We start from the raw sequence: 21,892 nt of genomic DNA, 5'->3' as shown, positions 1-21,892 counted from the left end.
GAGAATCATGAAAGTCCAAACCAAGTGAAATTCGTAGCGGCACTATTCTCTAAAATAATTGGAGAGGATGCCGAGATAGCAGCAGCTTACTTCATACGGGGATCAAATACTTCTAAACCTAGGACTCTTATCGTGCGTTTCAAAAAATTACAATTTAAATTACATACAATGTTACTTCTCAGACAGAAAAAAGATTAGATTTGAAAATAACCGCATTCGTATTTTCCTTGATTTCTCACCCTCAACAGCTTCTAACCGTGCTGCTTTTTATAACATTAACACTAGAATTACCAGAGCCTACGAAAAAACTCGTAAATCCGTCCCACCTTAAATCGCTTCTTAAAATCGTTCACAGCTCTCCACCAGCGTCTTTTGTCATCTAAATGTGCTGATAAAATCAGGCTGCAAGCAACCAGCTATTCCATCCCCCCCACCGACTTAGAACGTGCACAAACTTCTCCCAGCTCATGCCTTGATTGATTTTCTGGGAGTGAAGTGTAGTTTTAGAGTGGAAATAATAGATCCTTATTTGGAACACACGCATTTCATGTCTGTTACGTTTCTACAGTAATCTGTGTAAACACATTTTTAAAACAGAAACGTTTTTCATATTCTAGTAGTAAATGGCAAAATGTAGACATAAACTATATAATGTATGAAGCGTGAAGTCCAAATATCCAAGAAACACTTTAACAAAAGTTACAAATCTAACACAACAACTGCAGAAAAAAAAGCCGCCTTAACATGTGACATTGACACCCGTTTATTATGACTGCCTCCATGGCGCAACAGAATCAGCTGCTGACTGGGAATCAGAAGGTCACGAGTTCGATCCTGCACCACTCTGTTTTGAGAAGTAAACTGTTCTTAGGCTTACTATTTTAGAATAAAAACATATATTTGATTCCAGTCTGTAACAGCCAGTGTAATTTATGATTCTTGTAAAGGTTAGCTTTGGTTTTTTTTTTTAGTCAGTTTTATTATCTCGGCCGCGTTCACGAGCCCAAACACACCCCACCCCCACATCTGATACTGCTGTTTTCACATAGACGCGCTATAACAGAGGTAAACGTCGCTCCCTTCTACATCGGACCAAGAATGCACATACCATTGCTTGCATACTAAAGTGTCAGCAGGCACTTTACGTGGCATTACACACATTTTTGAGCATGCACCCTGCACACTACTTGTGACTTTAGCTTTAGGAAGTAAGTAAATGAATAAAGGTAAATCGGGTCATAAAATGAATTCTTCAAAACGTCACATGTATTTGTCTCTTTCTTTTTTTTAAAATGTGCGTTGATCACCGCCAGCATGTTGTAGCACACAGCATCTGGCCACCTGCATGTTCTTGCGTGCACTGAATAAGAGACAAATATACAGTCTGACTGAGAGAATCTGACTGAAAAAAAGCAAACATTTAGAAATGCCATACTTTTACAGCTGATATGATGCTGTTCATTTTCAAATAATATTGCATTAGTGCAACAATGTTTTCCGATTGGTACTATTCAGGTCATAAAATGATTTCTTCAAAATGTCACATGTATTTGTCTCCTTTTTATTCCGCTGCTGCGCTGACATCGTGCACCAGAAGGCGTGAGCTTATTCAGTGCGGCAGGAGCACACAAGTGGCCGTTTGCTTGTACTATCACAAGCTTTTTTTTAAAATGTGCATTGATCACCGCCAGTATGTTGTATGTAGCACACAGCAACTGGCCACCTGCATGTTCTTGCGCGCAATGAATAAGCTCCTGATCTGACTCTAAGTAATAGCGCCATCATGAATTCAAACCCGATCTGACGCTGTTAGTTTTCAAATAATATTGCATTTGTGTGATGATGTTTTCACATATATTGTCCCTTTCTTTCAGGTGTGTAATAGAAACCACAGCATAGAGAAAAGTGAGTACAACACTTCTTACAGGAAAAGGCGATGGAAAAAGAAAAGATGATGCAGCATCAGCAAGCTTCAGTTCTTTATTTACCTTTAGTTACTTTTATTTATTTACTCACTTCCTACAGTGTAAAGGCACATGTAAAATGCAGAGCTTCCCATATACATATACAAAGTACAGCGATGGCAAAAGTGCGATGTGCATTCTTGCTCCGACGCTAGATCTGCAGTGTATCACGATACATTCTCTTACCAATGGTAGCGAAATGAAGTGTCTGCATGCAATTTTTGTGGCATTACACATGAATTTTTGGAGCATGTCCGGGCCAAATAAATAACATTCGAGCTATAGTGCGTCTCCAAATAAATAACATTCGAGCTATAGCGCGTCTCCAAATAAATAACATTCGAGCTATAGCGTGTCTCCATACAAATAACATTTGAGCTGTAGCACATCTTTATGTGATCCAATTTTTCACATAAAGGCGCTCTGTAACTCGAATGTTATTTATTTGGATCACATAAAGACTCGCTATAGCTCGAATGTTATTTATTTGGCACGGACACGCTCAAAAAATGCACGTGTAATGCCACAAAAAGTGCATTCAGACACTTTATTTCCCTAGCATTGATAAGAGAATGTATCGCGATACACTGCAGAGCTATAGCGCGTCTTTATGTGAAAACAGCAGTGTCAGATTGGGGGCGCTTAGGGAAGGATCCTGAACGAATGAAAAAGTGAATAAAAAAACCCAAATCTAACCTTTACAAGTATCATAAATTACACCGGCTGTTACTGACTGAAATCAAATGTATGTTTTTATTCTAAAATAGTAAGAATAAGATCAGTTTACTTCTCAAAACGGAGTCGTGAGGGATCGAACTCATGACCTTCTGATTCCCAGTCAGCAGCTGATACCATTACACCACCGCGCCAGTTATAGAGAACATGCGTCAGTATGACAAGCTAAGGCGGCTTTTTTTTTCTGCAGTTACACTTTAGAATAAAATCGCATTTGTTCTATTTGTACCTTTTGTGAAAGAGTTTCTTGGATATTTGGACTTCAGGCTTCATACATTATATAGTTTATGTCTACATTTTGTCATTTACTATTAGAATATGAAAAACGTTTGTTTTAAAATGTGTTTACACAGATTACTATAGAAACAAAACACACACGAAATGCGTGTGTTCCAAATAGGGATCTATTATTTCCACTCTAAAATTCCACTTCATTCCCAGAAAATCAATCAAGGCATGAGCTGGGAGAAGTTTGTGCACGTTCTAAGTCGGTGGGGGGGATGGAATAGCCGGCTGCTTGCAGCCTGATTTTTATCAGCACATTTAGATGACAAAAGACGCTAGTGGAGAGCTGTGAACAATTTTAAGAAGCAATTTAAGGTGAGACGGATCTACGAGTTTTTTCGTAGGCTCTGGTAATTCTAGTGTTAAGCAGCGCTGAGTGAAAGCTGATATCACATACAGCCTATTATACCCTGTCAAACTGAAAGTGGACATTCAAGGAAAGCATTGCATCGTTACCTTTACAGAGGAAGCAGAAAAAAAGGCTAAGAAAACTGATCTTCACACTTTTTTAAAATACAATCGTGAGTCGCATCCTGTCGTGGCCTGGCAACAAAGATCTTACTGGCTGTTTGATCCACTTGCAATAATACTGGTACCATAATTATACATCCTTTTCCCTTCTCGGCCACTTTTAAGTTAACCTAAAGGAGACTGTTTAATATCATACTGTTGGACTATTGTTATTGTTATTATTGTATTTGGGCATACTATGTCCATCCAGGGCCACTTTTTAACACCATTCACTCTTACTATCTCATGATTGTTGAAGATTATATTTTAAATTGGAAATTAAGGTCAAAGCGGTCTTATTTTCAGTTAAGACTACAAAATGACAACAAAAGTTCAGTTGCAATGTCTTCAAGACCAGACAGTTAACTTTGTGAACTGCAATGTTAAAGGGCTGAATCACAAATTAAAGGGAAAGTATTCTCCCACCTAACACATATAAACACTAAAATATTATTTTTACAGAAGACCAACTTATTAAGCAAGGATCAGTTTCAGCTGCACAGAGACTGAACTAACCAAATATTCCATTCCAGCTATACAAAGAAAACTAGAGGTGTGTTATACATTGAACAGTCTCATTTGTAGTATCAGATGTAGCATCTGATCCTGAAGGGAGATATGTGATTGTCATAGTTAACTTACTTAACTGTAAAGTGATTTTTATAAATGTTTCTGCACCCAATGTGGATGATATCCAAAATGTATTATTATTATTTCTTTGTAGATAACAATTTCTTGCCTACAATTAAATCTTGTAAGTACGATACATTGTTATTTCCGACCATGCCCCTTTGATTTTGGAGCTAAAATAATCATGTCCCACATACTCATCTCACAGATGGCATCTTAACCCACTTTTATTAGCAGACGAGAACTGTACAGAATTTATATCCAAACAAATCAATGTTTTTTAGAGACAAAAACATCCTCAGCGGCTTCTGCATGAATACTCTGGGAAACCCTGAAGGCCTTCTTAAGAGGTCAGATTATCATATCTTTCCCACAGAAATAAATTGGAAACTAAGAAGGTGTCAGCAAAATTACTAGAAAAGATCAAGAACATGCCAGGTGTCCAAGCGAGGCTCTTCATAGGAAAAGGCAAGCTCTGCAGTAAGAACTCAACCTCTTGACAACTAAAGAAACTGAACAACTCATTTTTAAATCAAGACATCATTACTATGAACATGGAGAGAAAGCTAATAAGCTCTTAGCTCAACAAATCCGCAAGCAAGTAGTTCGCAATGCAATCCCAGCAATCACCAACACAAATGGAGACAAAATCATTGACTATAAAAATATAATGCACACATTTACAGACTACTATAAATCCTTATATTTTACTGAGTTCAAAGAAGACAACACACAATCTAATGCATTTCTGGATACATTACAGATACCACAAATAGATACTTTTATTGCAGAGGAATTGGATAAACCTCTGGCACTCTCCAAATTACTAGATGCTATAATCTCACTTCAGAATGGGAAAGCAGCAGGCCCTGATGGCTATCCTGCTGAATTTTATAAGAAACTAGCAAAATACCCGTGCTTCGCAGTGGAGAAGTAGTGTGTTAAAGAAGTTATGAAAAAGAAAAGGAAACATTTTAAAAATAATGTAACATGATTATTAAAGCAATTGTCGTAGGCTTATTTTAGTATTGACAGTGAATTTGATGATTGTAAAGAGTTTAATTTATAATTGTAAATGTGTATGAGAAATTCACATTTTTAAGATGCAAGGATCTCTCTGTAAACGACGTTTGCAGTTCAGCCCTCGGGCTGTAAAATGACCAAGCTGTCTGGTTAGCTTACTCTTGAGCATGCAACATGCAGTTGGCCATGTGAGAAGCAATCTTGTGACTTATTTATTGTCATAGTGAAGCAGACCCTTACTGGAAATTGGAAGTGTTTGAATTGGAATGGGAGGTCAGAGGGTATGATAGGGATGCGAGGAATAAATCCAGTCTCCCATGAGACAGTTGCCTCAATGAGGTTCTTGTGTAGATATTTGATCTGAAACCTGGTGTCGTTACAAAGTTTTGGTAGTTGTAAGTTTTGTAGTAAAGCGGTGGAGTAAATGAAAAGGCAGGAGTAACCAGCAGGAAGATGTAAAGTAAGGCAAACAATAACAGGCTTGAAGTGATGGAGTAAAGAAGAAGGGAGCACTGAGCATGACAAACAGCTGAAGAGAGTAAGGAAGCGAGTGAGGCGGCACATAAGCACAGATTGTTGTTAATGTATATAGGCAGGGAGCCAACCACGTGGAAGGTGCGTGGACAGCAGCCATGCAAAAAAAAGGAAGGGGGACCGGGGGTGGCCCTTGTGTGTGTCTGCCGTGAAATAAATCCTCCGTTAATGGAAATAAAGAACGAAACCACCAAAAGGAGAGGTCAGTTCTGAAAGTTCCTTATGGCATAAAGGCGAGAACCGCCAAAAAGAACACATTATTTTAGAAAGTTCTTTACAGGGCACGTCGCGAAATGAAACAGTGTAAAGGATGAGCATGGGAAATTTGGGCTTCCAACGTATACTGGAAGTCACAGAAATAGTAAGGAGGGGTTTCCCCTATCTATATATACAGATTAGGGGGAACACCCGTTTCCCCCCTTGGGTGTTGCAATAGGACATGAAACATACCTAACTTTTGTTAGTACACTGCAAGGAATGAGCATGTGAAGTTTCAGCTTCCCACATATATGGAAAGTGGGAGAATTAGTAATGAGTCAGTGAGGGCTTTGCCTTTTATACGAGGTGTGGCAGAAAAGTAATGAGACTGGCAACACTGCAAGCGATCTGGCAACGCTGCGCTGTTGTCTTTGATAGAGCACGTGTATCAGTACCCTCCCATAGCTCAGTGCGAGTTTCAACTCCTTCCATTAACTACGTGATTTTTGTGACTGCTATTAGCGAAGTTGTGTTTTTGGTTGTGCGTCACGCAAAATGGAACAGCGGAATTTGGAGCAACGTTGTGCCATTAAACGGCAAGTGTGACGTTTGAAAAGTTAAAACAGGCCTATGGGGAACATTCTTTATCCCGAGCTCAAGTTTTTAATTGGCACAAATCATTTTTGGAAGGCAGAAAACACATTGAAGATGAACACCATTCAGGGAGGACATCAACTTCGAAAACCGATGAAAACATCGAACGTGTGAACACTCTTGTGAGATCAGACCGTCATTTAACATTAAGAATGTTGAGTGAACAATTAAATTTGAACAGATTTACCGTTCATCAAATTTTGACTGAACATTTGCACATGCGAAAGGTCTGTGCCAAAATGGTGCAGAAAAACTGCCCTCTCCATAACAGAATTTTTGACCTCAAAAGGCATTCCTGTGGTTCCCCAGCCCCCTTATTCACCTGACCTCAGTCCGTGTGACTTTTTCCTTTTTCCAAAACTGAAAATTGTCCTCAAAGGACGTCATTTCGGAACTTTAGAAAACATCCAAAAGAGTGTAACGGACATGCTGAAGACCATACCGGTTGAAGACTTCCAGCGCTGCTACTAACAGTGGGAACAACGTCTCCATCGGTGTGTAGCTGCCCAAGGGAACTACTTTGAAGGGGATAACATTGATTTTTGAAAAAAATAAAAACTTTGGTAAATAAAAAAATCAGTCTGCCTCGCAGTTAGGAGACCCGGGTTCGCTTCCCGGGTCCTCCCTGCGTGGAGTTTGCATGTTCTCCCCGTGTCTGCGTGGGTTTCCTCCGGGTGCTCCGGTTTCCTCCCACAATCCAAAGACATGCAGGTTAGGTGGATTGGCGATTCTACATTGGCCCTAGTGTGTGCTTGGTGTGTGGGTGTGTTTGTGTGTGTCCTGCGGTGGGTTGGCACCCTGCCCAGGATTGGTTCCTGCCTTGTGCCCTGTGTTGGCTGGGATTGGCTCCAGCAGACCCCCGTGACCCTGTATTCGGATTCAGCGGGTTAGAAAATGGATGGATGGAAAAATCAGTCTCATTACTTTTCTGCCACACCTCGTATGTATAGATTCTCCACTCGGCTAGCTCCCCCTTTTATTAGCAACATTTACAGAAGCTAGAGACAATAAAATTCTACCTCAAACTTTTCACCAAGCATTAATCACCGTCTTTCCTGAACAAAATAAGGACAACACAATGGGCATCATACATACCAATTTCACTTCTGACAATTTTGTTAAGATACTCTCCAAAGGCCTAGCTAGAAGGATGGAGAAAGTGCTCCCTTCTGTAATATCACAAGACCAAACTGGATTTATTAAAGGCAGACACTTAAATTCCAATCTTCGAGTCCTGTTTAATGTAATATATTCACCCACAAAGTCAAACACCCGCAAATGATATTAACCTTGGATACAGAAAAAGCATTTGCTATGATTGAATGGAACTACCTTTTCACTACACTGGAGAAATTTGGGTTTGGCCCAAAAATGTGTAGATGGATCAAAATACTGTATACTAGTCCGTATACTTTTCCATCCTCTCAAACATACACAGAATTTAATGCTTGGAAAATGTCCGAGATTAAAACTTTTAGAGACGTATATATCAATAACTAGCGACTGGGAGCCTGATCGAATCAGGCTACAAATTCTACATTTGTGAAATCCATACTTTCTCTGCAAAGAATTATTTGTTTTTTTAAGTCCTTGAAATGATTTTGTTATCATGGCACTGATTTGTGCTTAAAATAGACCTTTACGGCCGATGTAATGAATAGCTTCCTGTTTAAACGGGGCTGCGAGATGTGAACTCAGTTCTTTTGCACGCCTTATTTGATTTTTTCCGGCAAACAAATTTTCAACACAGACTGTATTTTATGACTCTAATCAAAGTCGGAGTAATAATTATGTTGGCGTGGTCATTTTAGATCTGAGATCGGCTAAAATTTAAACAATGACCATTGTTAATACCCAGCCGTCATTACTCAGTTTGCCAATAGATGTCAGAAGGATGGATGCCAAAACTGAACTGCCCAAAGATAGATTTCGACGTACCAAGCAAATGGCGATAAGTTCTAAATTACTGTTCCAGAGCTGTCGAAGGGTTTAAGTCAGTCGACGATGTTAGTCCTGAAAAGTACGCCCCACCAAACCAACGTTCCAAAAACCAACCAAACTTACTGTTATCTGCTCGAACCAATACCAACTTACTATACTCGGCCCTCCAGCGGCATCACTGAAGCATTTGAACATTCTTAGCGAATCATGCAATACTGTGTCCGCGTTTGCCACGTTATGTTCTAACTACAGAGGCAGAGTCCCATTGCATGGTTCTAACTTGTATTGAGTTGAGCTATTGACACGAACATCATACATACAGGGTACTAACGCGAACACCATACATACGGATAGTATCAAATTATATATAAGGATGTTTGTGTATCCTATGTGCAATTAAGATTCAAGTTTAATTTCTCATGAACACATTTTTCCACTACTTTCAAGCTAGAAACTTTGCTAAACTGAACCTGCCCAATTGTCTTCACCTTCCACATATTTCTACTCCAGAAGAAATATTGATCCGTCTTCAAGAATCAGGTAGCATCTCCACAACTTATGAAAACATTTTATCCTTTGTTGCTGCTTTAAAGCCTTGATTTGTTGGCTGCCTCTCCTCTTTCTTTTGGATGGGGGTTGAATTTTGGTTCTGTTAACAATCTATACAATCCAATCAAAGTTATTTGCTTTCAATTTAAATTAATAAAATAAAATAATGGTGGAAGCATTTTTGTGTGTGCCTTTACCGCCTGAGCAGTGGTGCCGCACTCTGAGCAAATCATCATACATCACATACACCAGTGCTGCTAAATATTTAATAACCACAAATGTGTTGTGTCTGGTGAAATGAATAGAATATTAAAAATATTCCAACTTAATCCCAAACCCACCTGACTGTTACACCATGCCTACGTTTCCCCACTTTTTTGTTCTCTTTTTTATCAAGTGCTTATTTTACCACAATTACAGTGAACACAAACATAAGGTGGCAATGTTAACTGCCATTTAAATATATTAAATCACATTGCTGTACTTTTTTCATAATTTCAAGGTTTGAAATGTTATTTTGTAACTTTATGGTGCAAACAATTTGTTACATATGACTTGGGATCTGCTTCAGATATGTAGAAACACAGATGTGACTATAAAACAATGATATTTAATAAGGTTTTTCAGAAGACAAGTTGAATTCTGCTCATGTGTTAGAAATTCACAAATTCACCATGTACAGCACTAATGAATTATTAAAATAGCAGAATTTACAAGTGGTAAAAACCACATTAAAGTGTGAGTAAATGTTTTTAAACTATTCTTTTTCAAAATACAATTAGAATTTGCAAATCTGTATGGCTTTCAAACTGGGGGGACAAATGTATAGTTATAAGAACAGAAAATTGTTAAACCTTACAACAACATGCATGAAGCACATTAAACACACAGTAAACAATCCCTTTCTAAGTTTCACACAAAAAGCTCAAGACCACCCATTATGGTTCATAACCCCTGATCCTAAGGCTTGCACACACTTTTATTTTTGACTTACCTTTTGTGGATTTCCCTGAAGTTGATGGCTGATCTTCCGGAGTTCTAACAGTTGAAACTTCTTCAGTCCTTTTTGTGTCAGGCTCTAATGATTCAGACTTCACATTGATAAGAGACTCTGGTGATGGACAGTGTCTGCTTTGAGAAGAGACTAACTCAGTCACTGCTCCATCTTGTTCGTCTTCCTTGACGCTCTCAATCCATTTATATTTGTGCACCTCTACGCTGACAGACGTCTCTTCAGCCTCTTCTTTAATGCCCACTGACCCCAGTTCACAGTCCTCATCCTTAATGTCCAGACTCTCCTGTTTAGGTTGGACACTCTCCCATTCACAATCTTCCTCCTTAACATTTGAGGTCCTTTTGTCCATAATATTCATGTCGGCCTCACATTCCTCCTTTTTCACATCCATCTAGGCGTTACAGTAAATGGCAGCTTTCTCTCTCTGTATCCCCCTGTACAAAAAAGAAACAGGATACGATTCCAAAATATCAGCAAGCTTTACATTAAAAAACATGTGCATTGAATTTTACAACATCCTCTCAGTTAAGGTTTAAATCAAGTAAGACAGTAAAATGACAGGAATTCACTAATCTTTATATAAAATTATCAGGTGTAAAGCTTAGGAGTGGACTGAGGGTTCAAGAGACTGGAAGAAGATGATCATCTCCCACAGTGTTGGGTCAGCAGTTTTCATTACTTGGATTAAATATTTGGTGATGTTGGGGTCCTAGAACAGAGTTATCAGTTATGTTGAGGATTTTTTAAATACGTAGGGCCTCAAGAATTTTTTTTAAAAACTGACACATCAGAAACAGGGCAATGAAAGTGGAGCTTAACTTTGAAGGAAAGCACAGCCTGAAACAGAAGACGACAAGCGGGTGAAATCAGAGGTTTGCAAGCTTAGGCAAGTGGAAGACGTACTTGTTAAATTATTCTGGACCTGCCTAATGGACAGCGGCACACCACCATTTATATCACGATACTCAGAGTAAAAAGGCAGTTAGCACCTGTGGACTTAACCTGAAAAATCAGATTGTGTGTAGCTTACAGAATCATCACAGTATCAAATAAGGGGGCACACAATCTCTCTTCTTGTTTTTGTCCTTTACAGATGAAGCAATGTTTTAATAAAGGTGCCCTGAATATTAGTACACCCGATTACTTTAGGCATTAGTCACCAAACCAGCAGCCACATACAATATAATGGAGACCAATTGTGGGATGTGTTGTGTTGGTTTAACACTAGAATTACCACAGCCTACGAAAAAACCTGTAGATCCGTCCCACCTTAAATTGCTTCTCACCTCTCCATCAGCGTCTTTTGTCCTTTAAATGTGTTGATAAGCAGCAAACAGCTTGCCATCACATCCCCCACCGGCGCACAGTTTTCTCAGCTCAAGTCTGTTTACCTGCGTGTCAGTTGCTTGGAGTTGTATAGAGTGAGAAATCAAGCAAAATGACACCTTTTATAAATACCATATTGTTATTTGGAACACTTGCATTTCATGTGTGTTCCGTGTTTACAACGATCTATGCACAGTAAACACATCGTTAAAACAGAAACGTTTTTCATGTTTTAGTAATAATTGACAAAATGTAGACATGAAGTGTATAATGTGTGAAGCCTGAATTCCTGACAAAATACAGAGACACAGATATATATGATGTTTGGAATTATTCATTTTATGACCTGTATAGTACATTTCGGAATACATTGTGGCACCTCATCTTTATTTGAAAACAGCAGTGTCACATGGGGCGAGTGTGAACGTGGCTGAGAAAATAAAACTGAATAATAAAAAAAAAAAGCTAACATTTATAAGTACCATACATTTAGAGTGGCTGTTACAGATTCAAATCAAACGACCTTTTGAATAGGAGGCAGCAGTTCTTACCGCTGTAGAAGACACGACAAAATGCCACACTAACTTGATTTCTTTTTCTTTGTTTATATTCTTGAATAAAAACGCACTTGTTTTGTTATACGTGTACCTTTTGTAAAAGTGTTTATTTGTTATATGGACTTCAGTCTTCACAAATTATACACTTCATGTGAAAATTTTGTCGTTCGTACTTAAACATAGAAAAAGTTTGTCTTTTAGGTATGTGTTCAACATTTCTTACATTTCACAAATGCATGTGTTCCAAATAATGAGATTTTTTTTTTTTTTAGCCTATACAGCTCAAGGCACCTGACTCCCTGATAAACCAGGGTTTTTGCACTTTCTGCGGCAGTGAGGGGTTGTGTGGTATAGCAGAATGCTTGCTGCTTGGGCTTATCAACATATTTACAAGACAAAAGATGCCGATTGAGCGGTGCGAGTGGATTTAAAATGGGCTGAGATTACAAGTTTTTTCGTAAGCTTTGGTAATTCTAGTGTTAAAGGTTCTTAAAGTTTCTCCTTCAACTCCATGACTCGGTAGTTCTTTGCAGATTCCGACAACTCTCTACATAAAGAAGTGCTTCCTTGCTAGAATCCAAAATGCAAATCCCCTTAACTTACACTGGTGTCTTGAAGTATGTGATTCACAGTTAATTTAAAAGAAGCCTGCTGGATCTCCTATACCAATGTCTTTGAGGATTCTAAATACCTGGATGGGGTCCCCACAAACTCTCCTCTGCTTGAGACTAAACAAATTTAATTCTCAGAGTCTGTCACAGTAAAATACATCCTAAAGTCCTGGGATGCACCTGTTTGTTGTCCCGTTTACAGCTTCACTTACAGATATGTCTTTCTTGTAAATTATTTCAATTGATTAACATAACTTTCTATGTCCCAATTAATCCATTTATTTTCTAAGATGAACCGCTTCTGTCCAAAGCCACATCATCAATTAAGGCTGCACAGTCTGAAAACTCATTGACTGACACAAATAACAGATGCATTAGGCATCAGAAAGAGGTTTACGAATAAAACTGCCTGTTAAAGAGGTCTACTTAATGATGAAGGACAGCAGCCAAATTATAGAATTCTTAATGAGCATTTGCAGAGCGTACATTGAAAGCTCTAAAACAGACAAAATCTTTATTGCTGTTTTCAAAAACTCAGATCTCTGGTAACCCGACTGACCAATCAGCAATGGGCAACCCTAAGAGAAGGAGACAGACAAAGAACAACCCATTAATGACCTTCATGAGAAGTCTATTTAAATAAAATAGAATCTTGTGCGGAAGAAGAATGCCACCTAAGAGTTACTAGTGGCACATGGGGGTGACCCACAATGTCTGGTTGGGCTCAAGTAGCTGCATGTAGCAACCACCACATGGGACTTCACTTCCACCTCACCACCATCGACCAGTACAAAACAAACACAAACATGCCACTGGGATATGAGAAGAAAACCCGAGTACCTGTAAAGCGCAGGAACCAATTATGGGAAATTGCACAGATAGACCATAAAGAGGCCAAAGTTCAAATTCAGTCTGCTGGAATTAGGAGACGGTACCACTAACCACAAGTCTCTATTTATTTCTCTAATACTCATTCACAGGAATCAATGGTTTGGGCTTTAGCAATATACTGTATATTTGATACGGTTTGTAAAATAATACATTAAAATAATTCTCCATCCAGGCAATGCATGTAAATGCCTATGCAGTCTACTTTGCACTAAGCAGGTTTCAGAATATTACGCAATGTTTATAAATACACACATCTCGAGGTCGGTGGCCAGCATTTGCCAGTTATTAACACTCAGTGTATACTTTTACAGGCACGTTAACAGAAGAATACAGCAGCACTACAATGTTCTCCCGCTATACATGGATATTCGTTCACAGCTCGTACAGACTCTTCTCCACGGTCCTGTTTGCTCAGTTCGTTGATCCCCTTTATTAACCAGAAACATAAAGCCCGACTCCGGACTGATAACGAAGAACAGAAAGCAAAAACTAAAGCGCTTTGATGGTGTGGAGTCACCGTCTCGGAGTTCGGCTTTCTGAGAAGGTGGCGATACGTGTGGGTGATGTAAAGTAGAAATGGGCCTTGATAACAAAGTGAACCTCTGGCACAGACACCAATGAGCAGCAAATAATAATAATACATTTTATTTATATAGCACCTTTCCCGTGCTCAAGGCACTTACAGAATATAAGAAAGAACGGCAGGGTATACAGCGTATAGCATTGTACAAACCAAATAAATAAATAAAGAAGATTAAGACAGTAAATTCAGAGAAAGCCTAACAGACAACATAATTGGTGGTCTAGCAGACACACACAGGTTACATGAGCATCTTGACAGAGAGGTAAACTGAGAGAAGGGTAATAAAGTCAAGTAGAGCTAAAAGCCTTCCTGAACAGATGAGTTTTAAGTTGTTTTTTTAAAAGAATTCATGGAGTCAGCTAACCTGATTACACAAGTAGTCGGCCTCATCTTACAAAGTACGCGGACCCAAGAGTGGCGTTTAGGGGAGGCAAGTGGAGCGACGGCCCTTGGCTCCGCTTTTGAGTTCCACGTGTCCCGTTCGAGCGGCTTTGTCATATTGTCCACTAAGAGGACTTCTAAGAGGATCCCTTATTTTATTTCGAGACTCAGAGTATACTTGCAATTTGGGTACTTTCTAGAAGAGGCCCTGCTAATTTCCGGAGGACATCGCATTGTCGTGGTACCGTCATGAATTATGAATTGCACTTTTTAAAATTAATTATATCGTTATACTTTGATAAAGCCCGCGTGTTATCTTGCAAAAATTTTCTGAATACTGTAATGAGAAATCCAGTGTATGTTAAAATTATTTTTATTAAATTTGCGCTTAAGTTTATACAGTCCACACATAACGTTAACACTGTTTGACGTAACCGGCCCTGCGTGAGGTTGGTCACCCCTAGGCTACGTACACCCCAAGCGTAGTCGTTCAAAGAATGGGCAATGGTGGTCTCAATGACGCGCTGTACGACTCTCATTTACGTCGTGTGAACTAAATCTGACTGGGAGAAATGCAAATTCACACATGCAAACGGCAGCGTCATCAAAGCCGGAGAACTTACCTTTTATCTCTCAACGATAAGAATTATTACAACTTGCTTCGTCTCCCGCCTCAGTTTCAAACAACTTGATAGCAGCCTTTTCTTACGTGCACAGTAGACTACGAGGCGGTGCTAGTGTGGCTTCGGTTTCCGTCGTCCTGGATGACGTCACGTGTCACATACCCATAGAATTGCTAGACGCCGCATGACCAGCAGCATCGAACGTACACGTCGACGCCATATTGCGAGTGGCACTGCTGTGGCGTGAAGTAGTGGATAAAGATGCCTCATGCATGCACTGCTTGGGATTGTACAAACCGCTGTACGCTCCAAACCAGATCCCGGGGATTACATTTCATAGGTAAGGCTGAACAATTGTTTAGGTTATATTTGGCCATTAGAAAATCCCGTTTTCATAATCTTCATTTCAGCTACACCAGGCTAAGATAGCAAAGCTATGCATTTATGTGCTCAAGTGAGCCTCCAAACAACGTTTTGGCTAAACGTATTTAGTCACTAACTATGTAGATTGTTGTTAGCTGTTAACATTTCTCAGACTTTGAAGGTTTCCCAAAGAAATCCACCTGAGGAAGCAGTGGGAGGTAGCCCTTAGACAGGATTTTGAGAAAGCTGTCCTGTGATGTGTGCTCTGCTAGTTTGGTAACAGATGCTGTACCGTCATCATATGATCAAAGCTACCACTCGCTCACAATAAAAAACAAAGGAGGTCTGATGATTCCTTCAGAGGGTACAGTCAAGGTGGTCAAAGTAGCTGAGTGTGTTATCGGACAGTCGACTTTAGGACATGCTGTCAGTGGATCTTTGATCAATCAGTTTGTTTGGGCTGAGATTGGTTCAGATGGTGTGCTTTTTCTCAAGGAGCACATTAAGGAAACACAGTTTGAAATTGACAACCATCATTTCATGCTCATGTCTTTAGTTGTGTCTGTCTTCCACAAACTAAGGCTGTGCCATATTGCCAGACTGAAAACTCTCAAATTACAGAGTGGCAACACAAGGAAAAAGCTTTGTAAGACAGTTCTGTTTCAAGGATTTTAGATCCTATCCTGTATATATTTAAGTAACCACATTGTGTGTGTGAGAGAGAGAGAGAGCGATTGAGAGAGGAATGAGTGAAATGTTTCAGAAATTATTAAGCCAATTTGTATATAATAAAATTGTTTATTTTTGTCATTGACTGGATCATTTCAATGTTAAAAGAAAGACCAGACTGCCAGTTGCAGTCTTACTATTTTGACTTTCAGACATTGGTCAAGTTTTCATCTCAATAATTAATTATTAATAATAATAATAATAATACATTTTATTTAATAGGCGCCTTTCTTAGCACTCAAGGTCACCTTACAATAAAATTAAACAACATTAGTAAAATTAAAACAAAAGAATGATAAATCAAAAAGTAAGCAAAAGTAACAATTAGCAAACAAACAGATAACTGTCAGTAACCGTGCAAAATTCACAATTGGTATGCCAGTTTGAAAAGATAAGTTTTGAGGGCAGTTTTAAAATGTGTTATTGAATCGAGCTGACGTATATGAGAGGGAAGAGAATTCCCGAGTTGAGGAGCACAATGAGAGACGCTCGAGCTCCCATAGCACTGAGTCTGATGTGTGGTACAGAAAGTGGAGCTGCAGATGAGGATCTGAGTGAGAGAGGAGTGTAAGTCTGGAGGAGATCAGTGAGGCTGTGGAGAGCTTTACATGTTCAGAGCGGTATTGTGTATTGTATTCTGTAGTTAACAGGGAGCCAGTGAAGTTGAGAGAGAATCGGTGTGATATGTTCAGTGGATTTAGAACAGCAGGTTATTATCCTGGCAACAGAATTTTGAAGAAGCTGTAAGCGATGGATACGTTTTGTGGGATGCCAGATAGAATAGCATTGCAGTAATTTATACGTGAGATGACTCGGACATTAACCAGTACTTCAGTACTGTGCTGTGTAAGAACAGGATGAAGTCTAGAAATATTTTGGAGATGGAAAAAGGCAGTCCGAGAAATGTTACTTATAAGGGAGGAATTATTTAATAATAATAAATTTATTATTATTATTATTATTATTCACTCCGTTCTGTTTATTCCTTTATTTGTGTCTTTCTAGGATCGGCGAACTCGAGGAAACGACAATTCCTCACAGACAAACGCAGCTTTGATTTCTGCTTTTCTTTATTCAATCACGGTGTTCCGTTCAAAGAGGTTCGAGGAGTTGGTGACCATTCAGCTGTTTAAAAGAGCAGGGAGGGGGTTAGTCGGGCTTTACGCTTGTAATTACTAAAAGAAAGAAACAAACTGGAGTCGGTAACCGTGGACAAGAATCGATAAGAACCGAGAACAAATCCAAATATGAAGGGAGAGAAAACCAATGTGCCACAGTGTTAGTCCTCTGATAGCTTTATAACTGGGGAAATCTGTCCTTCCACCATTAAAATGTGTGTACAGTATTTAAAAAGTAACGCGGGCTAATGTCTAAAACAATAATTGATTAACAAACAGAAAAAAAATACTGCTTAATTAAATTTGAACCACATATATATTTACACTGCTGGGAAGGAAAATTGCATGGAGTTTTTTCCATTATCCTATTTTTATAATATTAGTAGAGTGAATAGCGATTTGTGGTTGGTGTTACTGCATCAGAGCTCCAGCAGACTAAAGTTGAACCTTCACCTGTTTATTGGTGTGCATGTAGTTTCCATTTGTCTCCTGATGCTGTTTTGCTTTTTTGTTTGCCACCCACTTTTTAAAAATATACAGGTTTAGTGGACTGGCAAATTAACTTGTCTTTGTCTGGCCATGAACATAAATTTCAGTGTACCGTGTGATGTCCCAGTGTTAGTTGCTGCCCTGTACGGGTATACTGGTTTTCTTCCATATGTCAATGGATTCCATTTTTATTTATTTCCAACCAGATTGTGGTGGTCAACGGGAGTTATATAGGTCTCATCTGGTGACAGCTTCATGTAGCTTTATTGTGCCGAATACTACAAGGCTGTGTGGGGTCACCTGCATGTGCCAGTGTGGCTGTGTCAGTTTTATTTTTGTGAACATTACTATGGATTTTTTTAATACCGAAATGCTTTTGTTTTGTATATTGTGAATTTTGTTTAATATGTATGCAATCAGTGTATCTTTTGTATATTTCATGTTTGCCTGTTAAAGCGGGGGGAGGGGCTTGCATTAATGAAACTCCCAAAGGGCCCACACGCCGCATAACAGAAGACTCCTGGGAAAAGCTGGATGACGCCGTTGCAGGTAAGACGCTTCTCAATACTCTGTGTCTCGTGTAAGCTATTAAGTTTTGAAATGGTGTATTCTGTCTCAAACTGCATAGAAACATCACATCATGTGGTCATTGATGTATCTTGAGGTTCTGCCATCACTTTTGGTCGGCAGAAATGGATTTTAAAAGTGTTCAATTTGACGGAGATCCAGCCTTATTAGCACATTGTTTGGCTTGCTACTGGAAACTGAGAGAGCGCCTGTCACTGCGTGTGTCGACTGTGCCCCTTGCTGCTTGTCTTATAGGTATGTTACAACGTTAATAATACTTTGTCCTCCATTGTTATTGTAAATATGCATTTGTAAAATTTGTATGATTTTGAAAAGGTTAATTTGGATAACAAAAAGTATTTATTTTAATGGAACATGTATTTTGTTTAGGAGATACTTTGCACTTGTTTGATCAGGATTTGATTTCTGTTGAAATGTATTGGTTTCATTTGGTGTTAATTTAATTAGTTATTTTGTTTTCATTGTGTGTATATATATATATATATATATATGTGTGTGTGTGTGTGTGTGTACGAGACAATCTTAGAAAGTTAAAGTTTTAAGTTAAACTCATAGTAATGTTTGCTGAATTTTAATAGAATATAAATTTCTTTCATAGTCATAATTTATGGTATAGTCTTTTCCCCCCTATTAGCAATAGATAGAACCTTCTTACTGTACCTGAGAAACAGTATGATAATAAGCACTTTTCTTAACATTACTTTTTCCTTTTTTGCTATTTTAATTTTCTTTTTTTGTGTGAACTGTTTTACTTTAAAACTTAACTAAATTTTTAAAAACAAAGATATTTTGTCTGTGGAATCATTTCTGCGCGTCAGGCTTTTGTTGAATCCCATTTTTTGAGTTGAAGCTGCTGAACTTCGGTAATTTTAGGAAAACGCAACTACTTATATATAAACCAGCAGATTTTTCGCTGGTTCGCGAATATCTGCGGACAATGGGACTTTTTACATCTGGTACATGCTTCCTCAGTTGGTTTGCCCAGTTGATTTCATACAAGGGACGCTATTGGCGGATGGCTGAGAAGCTACCCAATCACGTGGTTAAGTTCCAGGGTGCTGTTTGGCTCAGCGATGGAGAGCAGCATTCGATTCTGCTTTGCATTAGCCAACATCTCCTCTCATCTCACTCATTCAGCATCAACGTGTTTCGCTGTGTAAAGAGTTAACTTTTTTGTTTATCTTTGTGCGTAGTCAAGCCCTTTGTTATGTCTCCAAAATGATCTGCTCCTGCTACTGCTTCTACTTAATATATCTAATATAACTGGGTAAGTAAAACGAGTGCATTACTGTATATATAGTAAATATAAATTTTGTTAAAATATGCATTATTACAATGTGTTTAAAACTGTTATGTATTAAATAAAACTCCTCAATGATATACTTTACGTATGTTTGTGCATCTATATATATAATTCACTAAGGCAAGACAACCATGGAAAGCACGCCGGAAGAGGCGTGGATTCACTCAGGAAAGAGCCACGCCCACAAACTCCAAGATTATTGGATACGACAACTCACAGGGCCACGCCCGCCAACTCGGATGCGACGACACAGAAAAAAATGGCGTCATTTATTATATTTGTCTGTCGTAGAGGCCACATGCAGTGCAGATCAGGTTAATGTCATGTGCATGTCATGCACCTCCGAGCTACGTTGACTGCACCATAGCAAACTATTTTACATGCTACATGCAGCAATTCGCTTCAGCGACAAACATGCGTCGTCTTAGATGCTCCTGCACTTTGTTCACACCCCCCTCCCACCTCGCTACTACCGTGATCGGGTGTCTTGGTGGATTATATATAGAAAGGCAGCCAAAACCACACAGAGCAATGAAAAGTCGAGAGTTCCATCTTTTCATTCTCATTCTGTTGTATCCTCAAACCCTCCCTTTTTAGACAACTGTGTCTTTCCAGAAGTGTTCAACCATCATTAAATAATTATGCGGCGTTTGTTAAGCCGCGGGTTCACTATTGTGTTGTATTTTGCTCCCTCCAGAGTTCCATCTTTTCATTTGCTTACTGTTGTATTCTCACACCAACCTGTTTTAGACAACCGTGTCTTTCCAGAAGTGTTTAGCATTCAATAAATAATTATGCATGACATTCAGCATGTGTCTACCCGGCGTGGGTAAGCCGTTGAGCCCCATTCGGGCTGCAAACTAAGTTCCACTAAGTGCGACTCATACACTCCCACTGGTTGCGTCCCAACCCTTTGTACACACCCACCTCGCTACTACCGTGGTCGGGTGTCTTGGTGGATATATAGAATAGCAGCCAAAACCGCACAGAGCAATGAAAAGTCTACGTCAGTCGCAGGTACATCTGGACTGTGTAAAGACGGCTATTCAAGTGACGAGTTGGAAGTGGGCACATGAGCGGGCAGTGCATACTGAACGAGAAATCAGCAGACTAGCATGACGGACGGAGCTGAATGGACGTCATTCTCCTCTCCTCCCATTCCACACTCCGTGCCGTGCACCCCCATCCCTCCGTCTGGCAGGAGAAGGCGCGAGGACGGTCCGCCAGTTTTCAGTCACTTCAGACGATTGTGTGTTGCTTCGTTCCGTGCATTGTTACAATGTTGCTTTTCTTGCTGATTTATTACATTACCGATTTTTCAAATGTTAATTTTCTCCCTCTGCTTAAAAATCATTAAAAAACCGGCCTGATTATGCGGCGTATGGTACACCGCGGGTTGGCTAGTAGCATATAAACAGTGTGTTTAAATACATAATTTCAATGAATCTTACCTACTATCTAAGAGAATATAAAGGATGTATTCTGTAGAACTGTGCAGGAAATGTTAAGAGTGTGGGAAAGTTTATAAGGGCTTAAAATATATAAAAATAACCATATAAACATATGGTTTTAACTTCGCGGATTTTCACCTATCGCGGGGGGGTCTGGAACACAACCCCCACGATCGAGGAGGAATCAAGTGTGTGTATATATATATATATATATATATAAGGTTTGAGGTCTGAAAATAAAAAATGATACCTTAAAACAAGGATTTAGGAGTCGTAGTGGACTCTAAGTTATCGACTTCCCAACAGTGTTCAGAAGCCATTAAGAAGACTAAAAGAATGTCAGGTTATACAACGCCTTGAAGTGTAGCGTACAAGTCACAGGAGGTTCTGCTCAAGCTTTATAACACACTGGTGAGGCTTCATCTGGAGTCCTGTGTGCAGTTTTGGTCTCCAGGCAACAAAAAGTACACAGCAGCACAAGAAAAGGTCCAGATAAGAACTAGTCTGATTATGCAAATGCATGGGATTAGTTATGAGGAAAAATTAAAAGAGCTGAGTCTTTACAGTTTAAGCAAAAGAAGATTCAGAGGTGACAAGACTAAAATGTTTAAAATTATGAAGGGAATTAGTACAGTGGATCGAGGCAGTTATTTTAAAACGAGTTCATCAAGAACACACTTGGGGGGGAGTTGAAAACTTGTGAAGGGTAAATTTCACAAAAACATTTAAAGTTTTTCCTAATACAGAGAACCACAGAAACCTGGAATAAGCGACCAAGTAGTGTGGTAGATAGTAAGACTTTAGGGACTGTCTAACCTTAAGTTGATGATTTAAAAAAATT

General features: G+C 39.1%; 2 protein-coding genes across 2 annotated transcripts in view; both read right to left on the bottom strand.

The window, feature by feature from the left end:
* The window catches only part of LOC120533395 (gastrula zinc finger protein XlCGF26.1-like), a 69,083-nt gene extending 59,002 nt beyond the window's left edge, over positions 1-10,081 (bottom strand). Inside the window, exon 1 of the mRNA XM_039760253.1 lies at positions 10,018-10,081. The gene's annotated coding sequence lies outside the window, so the exon portion shown is untranslated. The remainder of the gene's footprint in view (positions 1-10,017) is intronic.
* LOC120534711 (zinc finger protein 420-like) overlaps positions 1-21,892 on the bottom strand; it is a 57,035-nt gene that overhangs the window by 10,161 nt on the left and 24,982 nt on the right. The window contains 1 exon segment of the mRNA XM_039762297.1: positions 10,018-10,429. Coding sequence (XP_039618231.1) covers positions 10,018-10,429 — 412 coding nt within the window.

Source organism: Polypterus senegalus, chromosome 8 (genome assembly GCF_016835505.1).
Source record: "Polypterus senegalus isolate Bchr_013 chromosome 8, ASM1683550v1, whole genome shotgun sequence".
Classification (NCBI taxonomy): domain Eukaryota; kingdom Metazoa; phylum Chordata; class Cladistia; order Polypteriformes; family Polypteridae; genus Polypterus; species Polypterus senegalus.
The sequence above is the reverse complement of the archived record's forward strand: the minus strand, read 5'-3'. Positions and strand labels throughout refer to the sequence as shown.